The sequence below is a fragment of the Gallinula chloropus genome (assembly GCF_964237585.1).
Source record: "Gallinula chloropus genome assembly, chromosome: 12".
NCBI lineage: Eukaryota > Metazoa > Chordata > Aves > Gruiformes > Rallidae > Gallinula > Gallinula chloropus.
The window spans coordinates 206,926-222,235 of record NC_140097.1 but is presented as its reverse complement, the minus strand read 5'-3'; the positions used below and the strand labels follow the sequence as shown (position 1 = coordinate 222,235).

Genomic DNA, 15,310 nt, shown 5'->3' with positions numbered 1-15,310 from the left:
TGGAAAGAGAACGTATAAGCTAATAGCACAGGAAATACCAGCAATCATGCAACAGCTGACGTTTGCTAAAGACATTTGCAAAGCACTTTCCCATCAGTAAAGGTATTTTAACCCTAGCAAAACTTGTCAAATTGGCAGCTTGTACAATGGAAACCCACTCTTCATCCACAGAACAGGCAGTGCTCTCCTGTGAACACAGTCATGGCCAATGCTATTACTACTCGCTGCGGTTTCCACAAGAACCAGAAACATTACTGCATCTTACATACACAGCAGCTTTTCATAAGACTGCTGGCAGAGGCGCCTTTTGTAATGCTGATGTTTGCAATATGGACACATGTTCACCAGGAAATGGACAGAGATGTATCAAACTCATTTCCTGTAGGAAGTCCAACAGCCACCACGTATGAAGAACAATGATTTAATCTGGGAATGTGGGCAGCTGAGGGGGGTATAGTTTCCCTTCAGTTCCTCTAAAATTCCCTGCTTATACAGTGTTCATCCTTCTCTTTAAAACGATCATAATTCTTCTTTCAAATATCCTTTATTGGTACAATAAAAAATGAAAACAATGCTCCACCCAGCTAGTGTGGCAGATGTTGGTGACTGAAATCCTTCTCCAGATATTTCAGTAGCGAGCTACGGTGTCCATCATACTATCATGTCTGTGCTGGCAGAATGCCTCCCCAAGGAATTCACCAGCTGTTAATAGCATTGCAGATGTATAGTTCTTAGCATCCCAGAGACTCAAACAGACAGGAGACGTTTACAGAGCAATACAAACCCTGGTTAGTTCAAGTAGTGAAGTGTTCCTAGAGTTATAGATAGACTTAATGCTCTGAGGTGATGGCATGCCTTATGCCTCTGTTTGTACATCTGTAAATTGTTAAAAATATCTTCCTACTTGATAAAAATGCTGTAGAAATAGTTTAATACCATAATGTGTCTGAAAATCCTGGGTTAATACTAGAGTGTTCTTATCATACAACAAAAAAAGCCAATAATGAATCATTGATATTCTGGAGAAAATGTAGATCGTAATTCAATGCTCCTGTCAGATTTTTGGAGTGTAGTTGATGAGTTGATAAGTGGCAGTAGAAATCTTCCTCCTTCAGGTACATGCCAAGTCTAAATTATTGCTTAGAGCTTCATGACAAGTTATTAATGATCTGTCTTCAGTGACATTGTTCCCTTTGTTATGCAGTTAGAGTAGCTTCTTAAACTCTTTGCATTTTTTAAAATCTGAGGGAAAGACAAGAACTGCTGGTTGTAGCTACTGTGTATGGGATATTAATTCAGGAGGACAATCTCTGATATAGCAGAATATTGAACTTTGAATCTCATGAACCTGCACTTTGACAAAACCCACAGCATTCTTTACGCAGATGGGAAAGAAGGAAATTCTGTTTCATCTCTTCCAGGCCAGAGTTATGAAAAAGAGTACATGTGCTTTGATGATAGGATAAAAAATGAAGTGTAAAAATCTATGTAGAATTTGTGATTAAATTGTTCCAAATCAGACACTATTATTAGCAGTTATTATAAATTCCTTGAAATCTTTGTGACCCAATGCAATGAGAAATACTTAAGATGAGAAACTTTTTGAGAAACACTTCAGTGTAACCACTCATTATTGGATGAAATGCTGGATGCTTCCAGTAAGGTGCTTTGTTTTCTAACATGCATGTTGCTGAATGTAAACCATGTAATAGGCAACATCTTCCTTAGCAACTGCATACTCCTTCGTAATCTAAATGCCTTGAAAATAAGTGCTTAAAAATACTGGGTTTTTTAATTTGGAGCTGTATTATGACTATTTTCTAGGTCTAACAAGCCTAGAGTTTTATCATAAAAAGAAATATAATCTGTCCACTCTACAAAATGGCTCTGAAACGATGGACTTACTGAGCTACATTTCATTAGACTGTGGGGCATGTAGGTACTTCTTTCTAACTGCTTGAACTGAATCCTAGGTCTGTGCAGTTAAAGCAAACATGGGCCTCAGGAAAGGATTTGGCTGCAGGTCTGGGTGACTAGTATGACAAAAAGAAAGACACTGCCTTTATTTTATCACCCAAAAGTCCACCAAGTTGGATTCCTCTGTAACCTGATGGATCCTGTGTTGTACAGCCTCTCTTCTGCCTCCTGTGCCTCCCAACAGTTCTTACCACAAGAGAAAACTCCTATCATCTTAGACAAAAAACAGACCTAGAACCTTGGAAAGAAATGATCCTAAGACCAGCTCCATGCAGTCTACCTTTGCCAATACATTTGGACTCTAATATTATGTAAGCAATCACACTGACCTTACAGAAACTGTTGATTGCGTTGGAAAATGATACAACTTGTTTAGGTACCTAAATCAGAACTTAGACACAAGCTTTAACCTGTGAAAGTCTTGGCCAGTCTCTTTGGTTGTGGGATCATCTGCAGGATTATAAACCATGATCCATTCTTCTGAAATGAAATGGGATTCTAATATTGTGGAAAAATTATGCAAATGTATCTTTGACAGTACATTTGTGGTATTTTCTACATTTCATATCCAAAATATCCAGGCTAGAAATAGAACCATGAAACTTCTTGTCTCTCAACTCATTGTTCTGCATACCGTTTCAGCAATTCTGAGAGGGAAAAAATTTTGCACTGCTTGCTGTAATGACTTCCATCTTGCACAGCTGCACTACAGGCATAGATCTACCTCCATATCTGCAATACTGTAAGCCTAATCTGTACAAACCCTTGAGTCTCATCCTGGAGGAGGCTTCAGAATTTAACAGATATCCATTGACTTCAGCAGATGTGCAAAAAAGACACGATTAAGAGAGCATGGGTCATGGTAAGACTTACTGCTTGGAGCATGCTGTCGTTGGCTCGATCTGTGATTTCAGAAACAATGAATAAGGCAGCTGAGGGATGAAGCAAAACAAAGACCACAAATCACATAAAAGAGTAGGAGAATAACCCAAATCCCTTCTGTTTGCAGGGTCATTTTTAATGAAAAGCAAACAACATCCCCAGTAGCAGCTCCTTTAACTTGCCACCTTCAGAATGCATCTGCTCTGTGAATTTTAAGACACAGCACAGTACTATCGGTTCCCTTTCCCTTCATCACTCTCTTGTGTAAAACTGCATCATAGTTGTGCTGACCAAGAGAGCTCATAAGGTCCTTTTCAAGCACCTAGCATGGCACAAAATCTGTTTTGTTGTTTTCTAATTGCATGTTTTTGACAAATAGAGCTTGTGGTAGGGAGAGATTCATGTGACCCAGCTTTCGCCATCCAAAAGTTTGGCAGTGTAAGGTGATATGTTCCCACCTTACTGCCAGGAGAGAGGACAGGTCATCCCTTTCTGACAAAAGTGTGTATGAAGTGGTGACATAAATCAGCTGAGTTCTTCGCTGGCAAATAACCTGGGCCAGGGTATGTTTTCTGGCTCTGATAGCAGTGGCATAATACAGATCAGATCCTTATCTCAAATCTGCTCCTCTGTGGAACAGGGCATCCTATCTGTTTCTGGGCATAATCTGCGAGCATGCTAGCCATCACTGTTCAGAAATGTGACAGGTGTGTGCTAACCACAACAAAGATAGGCAATTGTGGCCACAGGGATTGAGCCTTTGCCCTGGCCTTGTATAAATGACTGGTATACTGTAGTCCCACTGGGACTAGTGTCCTAAATCTTGCTCGAGACTCCACTCTTGGTCAGGACAGACCAAACTTCAGTCAGTCACAGACCTTATTGCTAGGAGTGGGTTTGGGTTTGCACTCACAGTGTATCAGAAAGATGAACATTAATACAATGTTATTCCTGTTTACACTGGCCTGGAAATTACTCAAACTGAGGCCACAACTAAACCTTGCTTTGACTTCACTAGGAATAAGATACTTCTGCTTTACCCATCCAATCTGTTGGAGAGGAATGGTGTTAGCAGCTGAACACCTGGATTAGTTCTTGATTGTGCAGAACTGATTTTTATTAAATGTCTTTCAAGTGTACTTAGGCTTAAGAAATCCAGGATATGGATAAACAATTAAATCTTCCCAGGTTTCTCCAAAGTTCACAGAGCCTGCCATAGTCAGTGATATGCAAACCAGAGGGTGGAGCCATCCCAACCGACCTTACAATGACCAGGCCAAATGTGGACAAAGCCAAAGGGGAGTAGGGTTCCCATGATGACTGGGACAGAACTACAGTATCTGCACTGCACTTGGATAGGTGGTACTTTCTTCTTCTGTAACTTCATTGTGTCAAAACTGTAGGAAGCCCACACGTTTCAGTGAAGAAATACAGGTTTCTTGCACTAAATAATTTGTCCAAATTAGTAATCAGTTCTTACAGATCTTACATGTAACCTATTTTCCAAAATCTTGAAAAGAATCCTTTTCCATATACTGCCAGTATAGGTCCTGTACCTCTTTAGAAGCAGAGTTAGAAAAGCAGAATTTTTGTTCTACCCATTTGATTTTACCTTGTGTGTCTTCATACTCTGTAGAATCAGGGCAAAGATTATTCAAGTAATCTGTAGAAAATAATCAAATTAACACAGACATTCAATAATCAGAATACAGATCCACATAATTTGTAATATGATTAGCTAAAACATAAAACCCTAATCATAAAACCATAGAATGGTTTGAGTTGGAAGGGACCTTAAAGACCATCTAGTTGCGAGTCCCTTGTCATGGGCAGGGACACCCACCACTAGACCAGGTTGCTCTAAATGTTCAAATTGGCCTTGAACATTTCCAGGGATGGGGCGTCCACAGAAATGGCCCGAATAAGTAAGTGTACATATATCCTCTTTCCAAACAACAACCCACCTTTGACTGCATTCTGCTTTGAGAATCAGTGCAAGAGCACTGATACAGAATCGGACTTATCACATAACTTGGCAGGTATAGATGCATAAACAGAGAATGACAGGAGGAGCTCAGGCTGTCAGTCATAGACAGAAGCCAATCATGGGAGCAGCACTGAAACCCTTCCAGCTCTCTCACAAAGTACCATGATTTATCTTTGCAATTTACCTTGCAGACCACAGAAATGGGCAGAGAAAAGGGAGCTTAGTTGGGATATTTCTTACAGGGACCTGCCAAGTCCTGTTTCTTACATGCAGTATTTGTGTGCGTACACTAAAACCACTGAAGGATCATCTGAGACTACTACATACTGCAACCCACAAGTCTGGCAAGGTGCCCATAATGTAGACACTCCCAGAGAGTGATGCGAGTCAGACAGAGAAAAACCTCTTACTGTTGGCATCTAGCCATACCAAAAAAACAAAATCAGCTGTGAATAATGAGTTGCATCCTTGATCAAAGTGTATGGAGCAACATGAAACCACTGCTAATCTGTGCTGTGAATAAAGATTTCATATGGTCACTTTGTTCTCCTGCATTTGCAGAGGTTTCTTTTAATATGCTGTGCCCTTCATGAGTTGTTGAGTGTGGGCAGGGTTTATGGCTTCCTTTTTACTGTCCCATGCATAACTCATCTTGCATCCCTCTCCACCCACACAGATACATACCACCAAAGCGTTTCTCTATATCTACGGATCCCTACTCTTTTGTGTTCTGATCTGACTCAATTACTTGACAACACGAGATTCATTGTCACATTTCACCTTTTCCTTCCCCAAACAGTTCATTAAGTTACAAGACTAAACATCACAGTTCTTTCTAGGGGCCATATCCTGCTCCAGAAAGCTTGCTCCCCTCACAGGCTCAGACTTGCTAGATTTGCTGTGACTTGCAGATGAACCACCAGAGGGAAAACAACCCTCCTTGGACAGATTCCACATGAGTGTGGTATATATGGTCCTGAATGTAAAGGCAAGGTGTTACTGTAAATGTAAAATGTGTAAATGTACTGTTAATGTAAATTTGGATCTCTGCCTCCTACAAGGCAGAGAAACTGGACTGGGATTTTGACTTATTGCTAGCCTTAGGTGTATTATATCTAGGGCTTAGGGTGCAGTACTGGGTAAAACCACTTTGTTGATGGAGTAGAAGGAGATGGTGCTTGCTACTGTCATACAGGATGCAGTGCAGCGTTTCCTTGCTGGGGACTGCTGTTCACAACTGTCTCTGGTAATTGCCTTTGACATAAATACAATCAAACCTGTTTGCTGACAATGAGACTGAACTCTGCCTCCCCTAATTCACAGAAAGAAAAAGCCAAGCAGGAGTGGCTGAAAGCAGCTGACTTCACGCTTTTTTGTAAACTTTCAGCAGAAGAGCCTGTTCCTTCCCAGGCTCACTGACATTTCCTGAACCCTGTATTAAGCCAGGAAATCCCATGCTGCTTCAGCCCTATTTTAGCTGTCTTGGTATCAACATGTGGTACAGTGGATGCACAGAACATCATAGGGTTTCCAGTCAGTATCTTTGAGAATGATTTTACTGACCTGTGAGCAGCACACGATACTGGAAGACACGCTGCACCACTTTCAAAAGCTGGTGTTTCACACTCTGAGGGCTGCCACCAGTGCTCTTCTGTCCTCGGTGAAAGAGAAAGGAAACACAAAGATAGGGATTTGTGAGCTCAGCAGCAAACTGTAGTCTCCACCTGATGTGTACGATCAAAGTTTGCTACCAGTTGCAGGCACAAATTCCACTGAACCATGTCCAATTTACCTAGCTTGCAAGGGGGTAGTGTCTCTGACTACGAAGAAGTACTGTAAACGGTTTATTTCCTATGGCACTACTCAGGAGTAGGTTGGATTCAAAAGGAAAAGGGAGGAAAGCGAGTACTATTTAGAAGGTAAAGGTCAGATAAAGATTTTACGGTGGCATCTGAAGACAGAGGTATCAGATTCGACCTACTGCTTGTTGCCACATATCAGGCCTGGCCAGCGCAGGTTTATGAAAGGCAGGTCCTGTTTGACTAACCTGATCTCCTTCTCTGACAAGGTGACCCACTCAGTGGATGAGTTCCGGCTGTGGATGTTGTCTACCTGGACCTTAGTAAAGCCTTTCATAGAATCATAGAATCATAGAATGGTGTGGGTTGGGAGGGACCCCAAGGATCATAGATTTCTAAACCCCCTGCCACAACATCCCCCATAAAGAGAAGTAACAGTTAACAGGCATTTATAAAACGCAGAGAAATGCAATGGTAACGATGTGGGTTGATTGCTGCCAGCAGCTAAGCACCTACACAGACTAACCCTAACTTCATCTTGGCCAGACCCAGTGCAAAAGCAAGCATGGAAAATGTAGTAGAAAACAAGATATGGAGAGACTGAAATAACAGTAATAGTAACAGTAATAGTAACAGTAATAACAGTTAACACATCCTCCAGCGCTTGGTAAGTTAATAAGTGACTGTGAAACTACTTCACTATGTGCATGTATTTCAGCAAAATATACTCACAGATCTGTAGACTGACAAACATGCATTCTGTGCACATCCAGGACTGCATGGGCAACAGACACAGGAACAGAAGCACCATGAATATGTGAACACGTCGCTTCAGTTTTGGCATCTGGTTGTGTGAAGAGAGCTAGTCTCCCATTGTACCCTATCTCAACACTGGTGGAGTTGCAGAGAAAATATTTTGAGTAAGCCCTGCATTAGTGCAGGTAAAAAGCCATGGAGCCTTACCTCAAACTCCTGAATTATGGTAGCCAGTTGGGAATATTTAAGGCAGGTTTCATCTAGCAAAGACAAGTTCCTATCAAACTGCATGATGTATGCTGTGTGGTGATTCAGCCTTGATTTTCTGGAGAGAAAAATGTCAGCAACTTTCTGGTGTTCCTCCCTAAGGCCACAGAAAGAAAAGAAGCAGTAAATAACATAAATAAAATAAGAGCCATAACTATTTCTCATTGTATTAGACCCGCAGTGGCTAATATGGAGCTAACATCTGGGTTAAAGGGCAGGAAAGGGGGAGTGCTTCACTGGCACACTACACAAGAAAATGGGCTGCTGTAGAATGGGCAGCATGAGGGGCTGATCCTCCAGCTGTGCCTTTGCACTGCCTGTCTGAGCAGGTAGCATGTCTCCTTTCTGGACACAGGTTCTGCCTCTCTAAACAGACCTTCCAGCTGCTGCAGTGCTTTGAACACTTGTTACGGGGGATAATATAGTATCTTCAGTTATAATGTCGTATTTTCAGCTGTCCTTCATTGCCCCCACCTCAGCGCCCAGTACAACAGTTGAAATATTTATAAAACATATACAAGGACAGAACTGACAAGATCTGAGATTGCAGAAGTGCAATTATAGTTAGTAGAGGAATGTGAGATCCTGGGGACAGGCACAGGGAAGGACTTACTGGAAGGTTCAAGGGTGGTGATGACCTGGGAATGTGTACGAGTGCATCCCTGTGCCATGTGTCATTCTGTTGCATTTGCAGTACAGCCCTCTTTTTTCCCCCCAGTGTCACAGAGTAGTTCTGGACAGAATCCTAGGACATTTCCAGTTGTGTCCCTTCTGTTTTGGGGAACAGGCAGCATGCTGCTAGAGTAGGGCTGTGACGTCTTGAAGAGGCAAGAAGACATTTTAGATCACATCTGGAAACACCAATTCTGTTTGTGTTATGAGTGTATAAATCATAAAGCACTGGTGATTTTTTTTTAAATCTTTCTGACATTTGCAACAGTCCCTTGGTGGACATGAACCAATACACAGTTTTCTTGTGTGCTTTGTCTTGAAAGGGCAGGGTTGACAAGGAGAGCTGTTCTCTGCACTTGGGATTGTTACTGGAAAGTTCTCCTGTTCTAAGTGCCCTGTGAGGATGTTTGGCTTAGGTGGAGTCCTTCAGCAGACTGACAGTGTCTGTTTGGTTTGGAAGCCTAGCCTGTGCAGAGCCCTGCCTTGGTGCTGGGAGCGAGGGGGTGTCCCTTATCTGAGAGCTATACAGTTGCTATGTAGATTTCTGTAAGCAGATGTTCTTTAGTTTCAATTCTGATGTCTGCTGTTCCTGCCTCCTATGGCAGCAATCTGTGACCTTCAGATTATGAGTGTGAGACCACTTGGTGATGACTATGAAGCGTCAGAGGACAATGGATACAAAGCAGGCTGTCTTCATGCTGACAGGGCCGTTTTGGAGCTTTGGGATGTGCATTGCACAAATGTTTCAGTATTTGGTTTCTTAGCCTGACAGCTTCTACATTTACTTCCTTCCTGCCTGTATGGAAAATCTGCCAAAGTAGTTCAGGTTCTACCCCTTTTATCTCTGCTGGAATACCGGCCTCCCTGACAGTGGCATCAAGGGAACACTGAAGAGTTCACCCACCTGCTGTGGAGGGTATGTTAAGGCCGTGAAGCCGTAACATTCCATACTTACCATTTAAGGACTCTTTCTTCAAGTTCTCCCAGGATGTCTTGGTGTAATTCATAAATTTCAGGGAGTTCACTTAAGCCTTGCTTGAGTTTAACTTCTTCCTGTTCATTTTCGTCTTCTTCCCCAAGCACTTTCAAGAAACCTTCATAGAAACTCTGTGAATAGTGCAGAAGTCAGACTTAGAATCATAGAATCATAGGGGTTGGAGGGGACCTCGAGAGATCATCGGGTCCAACTTACTTTAAAGCACTTCTGAAGTGATCATTGCAATTTCTGATTCCTAAACTATGCATTCTAGGAATGATAAAATATGCCATCAATAGTGATAGAACGTGCCCAGATCATAGCATATGCTTTCTTCCATCCATTAGTTCATGCACATTTTCAGCTGAATTCCACAATGCTATCAACCCAGTATTGAACATTTCACTTGAACAAGTCATAAGACCCTTATGCATACAATGGGTTTGGTATCTTTTTATTTACTTTGGGGTTTTTTCCCTTGCTTTTCTCCAGGAAAACATTTTTATAGTGTTTCTTAACCAGACACTATTTTTTTTAAAGGAAGGATGAAATTCTCCTGTTGCTTCATTGAGTCCAACAGCTTGACATGAAAAATATTGATGTCTACATGTTTTATGCTAAAATTTGAAACACTTGTCTCCAAATATGAAGAGAAGCAGCAGCTGCAAATTTAAGTTACGGAACAAATAATTTTCCCTATGAAACCTGAGGCCTTTTTTCATAGAATCATAAAATGTGTTAGGTTGGAAGGCAGTGCACTGCACAAGGCGGCAGGAAAGCTGGTGCTGTGCAGGGTTATAACTAATGCTTTGCTGCTGAGTGGTGTGAGGCAGGTTCCAACCCCAGAGATCCTGGCTGCCTTTGCCAGGAGCTAGGGTACTGTAACTAGGTGGTTCATGTGCACAGCACTTGTCTTCAAAAGCAGCAGCCTTCGTTCAATAAAATGTAAAGTGCGTGAAGTCAGCACCTGCTTGTTTGGTAACTTGTTTGCTATATTATTCAGTGTTTGCCCGAGTATGGTTCTGCAAAACTGCTATAGGTGTAAGTGACTCTGTGTGTTCATCCATCAGGGTCAGGTTGGGCTCTTACTGTTGAATTTCCCATTTCTGCTAGTCAAGTCTTCATGGGCAAAGTATATGAATCTCGGTTTTTCTATGAAAATAAATGAATAATAAAAATCCTAAGTTCATCCCAGATCTTGATAAGACCAGAAACCAAGCATCCATAAACAATTTCCTAGAAATAAATTCTGTGAGTGCCTTTTGCCATCTTCTGTGTCCCAATAAGCCATGAAGTGCCTGGAGTTTTTATTGCACAAGATGAGGAAAAAAAGGGTGAGAATGAAAGCAAGAGTAAATAATCAAAACAACAGCTTAGTAGAGAGGCCACATTAACTGTGAGGTTTGAAATGACTTATTTTGGTGCAGCAGCAGCTGCAGACTAGATTGCAATGTTTCCTTCCTTATAAAAATACTATCTGTCCTCACCTGACCTTCCTTTTTTTTCTGCAAAGGTGAGGCAAAACCATTCTCTCTTACTGCTAGCCAGCCTACACATGCTGGGGTTTTTTTTCCAGTCAGTACCTCAAATTTGGTATTGTTTTTAAATTCAACTCTAAAAATACTTGAAAAGAGGCTATGTAGCTAAATATACTTAAGAGTCGCTGTCTTTGAAGCTAGGAGCAACCATATTGATGTGATATGATCTAGAGTGGTCTGGTCAATAGTCCACACCACAAGGCTTACTAGAACATAGCATTACTAGGAAAACAAACAGCTTTGATTTAAGACAGAATCTGTAACGTTATGGATATGCTAACCATGCCTCCTGAGGAAAAGAAGCCCTAAAAGGGGTTTTTGGTAATCCCATGAAGTATCAGGTAGCTCATAACCCCATACAAATCTAGTATCTAGTCACAGAAGAGCTGGTGTTAAAGCTCTGGTTGCATCCTGTCAGACTAAGGCCATCGAAACAGGAGTTGTTCTTCCAGCAGGTTTGCACTGGGCTGTGCTTCAGCCCAAGATAAAGTGTGAAGGAAAGCTTTAGTGTCTGACTAGTCTGCTGTAAATGTATTTTTTCACATGCTACTCTGCAAACAGTGAGCTGTTATTAAAACCAATGCTTTCTAAAAGATATTTAAAAAAAATTCTCTCTCTGCCCATAGAAGTCAATTAATCAGAAAAAAAAATGCAGCTGCTTTAACAATCACTGAGAAGGTGATTCTGCTGGATGAGTTAATAGAAATGGCAGCTAGATTTTTCCACTCAGAGACCATTTCCTGGCCTCCTACCCCACTGTATGTAATGGGGCCAAATGTGCTGTGAAAGGAAGCAGGGACTTGAAAAAAAGAAATTCTTAAGGTTGCACAGCTCCCTGAAAGATGCCAACCCTGAAACAGAATAAGATAGGTTGAGTATCTTCCTTGGTCAGGAACAAGTGATCATGAAACCTATTGCAAATTCTGTTCCATGAACTTTTTGGGACAATCTGACGAATTTCCCTGGGTTGTTCTGGGGTTTACCACTGGCATAAGACCAGTTGTTCTCTGGGTACCTAGTCCTCTGGGCTGGAAGACAGGGATGGGAGGCAGAATGAAGCCCCTGTAATCCAAGGGGAAATGGTTAGCGACCTGCTACACCACCTAGACACACTCAAGCCTATGGGGCTGGATGGGATCCACCCAAAGGTACTGAAGGAGCTGGCAGAAGTGCTCACCAAGCCACTGTCATTAATTTATCCTCATTCCTGGCTAAGCAAGGGGACCCCAGCTGACTGAAGTTAAACAAATGGGGCACCCATCTACAAGCACTAGGTCAGGCTACCCATGGAAGTGGTTGAATCACCATTCCTGGAGGTATTTAAAAGACATGTTGAAGTGGTGCTTAGGGACATGGTTTGGTGGTGGACTTGGCAGTGTTTGGTTAACAGTTGTATTTGATTATCTTAAGGGTCTTTTCCAAGCTAAATTTTTCTATTATTCTATGATCCCATTTCTCCAACTTCTGTCTTGTTAAGTTTTATTAGTACATGGAGTAATTAAGGAGTTGTAACACTGTCAACTGCAATGGACACACCGGTTCAGTATATGTAATAGATGCCAGCCAAAAGGAAAGATACATACATCACATTTTTTAGCAACTATTGCAGATGAAGCATTTGTTCTCTGAAAAGCCACTAGAACTAGGTAAAAAAAGAAAAAAGATCATGATGACCATTTTCTTTTTGACTTATCCTGGGTAAGCAATATCATAAAAATTTCCAGAAGAGTATTATTGTGTTTCTTAATTATCTGGGTCTGTTTTCCACAATGTGTCCTGCCCCAGTACCACAAATAATCCCAAAGTTGGGCTGATCCAGCTCCCATTTTTTCAGGTGTGTGAGTGAGCCTATCTAATACCTACTTTGGCCAGCATACACTCCAAAGACTTTCTAACCAGCTAAACTAGTCAAGCTGTCTTCTGGATGCTTTTCCTAACTCAGAGGAATCTGCAGCCTTTCAAAGTCCCCAGTCATTGTAATTAATCCAGACTGGGGAAAGGGAAAGAATCAAAACAGTTCCTTCAGCCTAGAGAACAGCTGTAGTGAATTCACTACTGATGTGCTTAAGTAACCTATGATGTTATAGAAATGTCATATTTTCCAAATTAACACCGAACAGCTCTTTATCTGTCCACTTTCCACAATAGCTGAGCAACAAGATTAACTCTCCTTTCCCACAGCATCTCAGTGGATTTAATTAGTCAGTAATTGCCTGCCTCTTTGATTATAATGAATTACCAGGCAAATTATTTCATTACAGTTGCCTGGATAGCCAGCTTCTTAATGATTAATAAAAAAATCCTCACCATAACAGTCATCACTATAAACATCTGTTTAAAAAAAATTTTAAAATAATACCACTTTTGAAAATGCCAAGTGCCTGGGAGGCCATTAATCACATGCAAAGTGCTTTTGCAGTCTGCTAACTCCAATCAGTCGTGGTGTCTGAAGGTCTCCCAGTCTGTCACCAACGCCCTATATCTAAACACAGAAGGTCCCAAACACTGAGTCTATGTAATTCCCCACTGCGTCAGAGACTTCTGAGAAGCATGAACTGGAGTCACTCAGTCCAAAGCTCTGGCGTGACAGCTACAGAGTTCAGTCTCATCCAGGGGTATATGAGCCTACAGATCTCACTCCTGAAAGAAAAAGTCTTTCTGTGACCAAAAAGTGCACGTTACAGTAGAAAGACCAGATTGCTAGCCTCTGTGGCTGGATTAGAGAAGTTCTGAATGCCTGCAGTCTAAGTAGTGTGTTCCAGATTCTGGGTGCTGAAGCAATAGTCTCTACCTGCTCTTTGTTGCAAAGGAAGGTAAGGGAAGGTAAAGAGGAAGGCAGGAAGGCAGGAAGGAAAGGAAGGAAAGGAAGATTCTCCCTGCAAAAGAACAGGAAAGCACTAATGGGTGAATAAACTGACATACAATATTTTTACAATTTTTGAGGACAATACTGGATGGGGAAACATGTGAGTTTCCATTAGGGAACAGATCTGAGGAAAAAAACAACGAAAAACGGAGTGTATAGAGCAGGTACATTAGTGGAAAACCATGGCCATTTTTCTGCCTCAGTCTGCAGGTAGGAATACTGGCACTTGAGCTGCAGAAATTATGTCTGCAAACAGCATCTCGAACTCCCTCATGCCACAACTCACACCTGGCATCCGGAATTCTACCTTTTTCAGTAAATAATGTAACATGCATGCATCCAAAAATAACTTTGCGTGTATATGTAGAATTGTAATTGCTTCCCAAGTCAACATAACTTGTTAATGAACTGATAATACTGGGAAATAAGCTTATTTGACCCTTTGTGGATGGGTCAGGAAAGGAAAGGAAATCTTACTGCAGCCCAGACTTTATACAACTGAAGTCTACACTGATTGTATAAAATGGTGCAGACTTTTAAAACCACTTTGACTTCTAAAATGAAGGTGGACTCCACAGATAAGACATTTTTTGGACATCTAGGCATTGCACTGAAGAGGTGGATGAAGAGTTCAAGGGGGGAAAAGAGAGTCTCTATATTAAAGCTGAATGCAGGCATAAGGTGGTGTACAGTATGCTGTGAGCCAGATCTGACTCATGGGTGGTTCTCTGAGGTATCTTCATTGTGGCCAGCAGCCTCTATCCTAATGATGAAAGTGAAAGTGGCACCCATGAATTAAAAGTGGCACATCTCCTGTAGCAGAGTGAGTGACCCTTGATCTTCACTGAGCAGTGATCTTCCCAAATTTCTCATTACTGAGCTCAGCAGAAACAATGCCAGATGAACAGCAGAAGATGCTATCACAACAGACACAATTAGTCTGTTATCCTGCCACTGCAGGGTACAGTGTAGGTCAGGAACCCTGACCTCAATACACACATTCAGTCACATACACACATTCTTCCAAAACACTGCAAATGAGTTTTGGAATGGCAAGCTGTAGTGCATGCATTGCAAATACAGGATTGGTGGGGCTTGTTACCAGGGGATTGACCTGATGCCAAATGTGCTGGAGTGACTTCCCTCTCCTTTTAAGAGATACACGGATTATCTGAAAGCTATTTTGGCTCAACTTTCCCACTGCAGAAGCATACATAGCTATTTTCCCACTGCTGATGAAGGCAACAATGAATAAATAAATGAGAAAAAAAAAAACACAACAGCCTACTGCAAGTGAGGGCAGGCTATTCTTTTGTGACAGTGCATCTGTAGGCTAGGCTTTCAGAAGAGCTTCAGTGGGTCTAACAGCCATCTAGCTCTTAATTTATCCATTCAATAAAGCACTTAATTGGGAAAGTAATGACTTGATTGGTCCAGCAGAACTTTGAACATCATCCAAGAAATTCACAGTAGTAAAAAAGGCTGCTCAGGCAATCATCCATAGGAAGTGTAAATAATTAGAAAGACAGAATTCTGTTTTATCTAACATGTAATAGTGGCTCCTACATGAGATGTTTATTTTTTGACTGT

At 41.5% G+C, this 15,310-nt stretch overlaps 1 protein-coding gene across 1 annotated transcript in view; it reads right to left on the bottom strand.

Moving 5' to 3' along the window:
• Positions 1–15,310, bottom strand: part of FGD5 (FYVE, RhoGEF and PH domain containing 5) — a gene marked incomplete at both ends in the record, with an annotated part of 84,028 nt that overhangs the window by 24,633 nt on the left and 44,085 nt on the right. Inside the window, 5 exons of the mRNA XM_084269536.1 lie at positions 2,851–2,909; positions 4,472–4,522; positions 6,410–6,497; positions 7,609–7,765; positions 9,296–9,447. Coding sequence (XP_084125662.1) covers positions 2,851–2,909; positions 4,472–4,522; positions 6,410–6,497; positions 7,609–7,765; positions 9,296–9,447 — 507 coding nt within the window. The remainder of the gene's footprint in view (positions 1–2,850; positions 2,910–4,471; positions 4,523–6,409; positions 6,498–7,608; positions 7,766–9,295; positions 9,448–15,310) is intronic.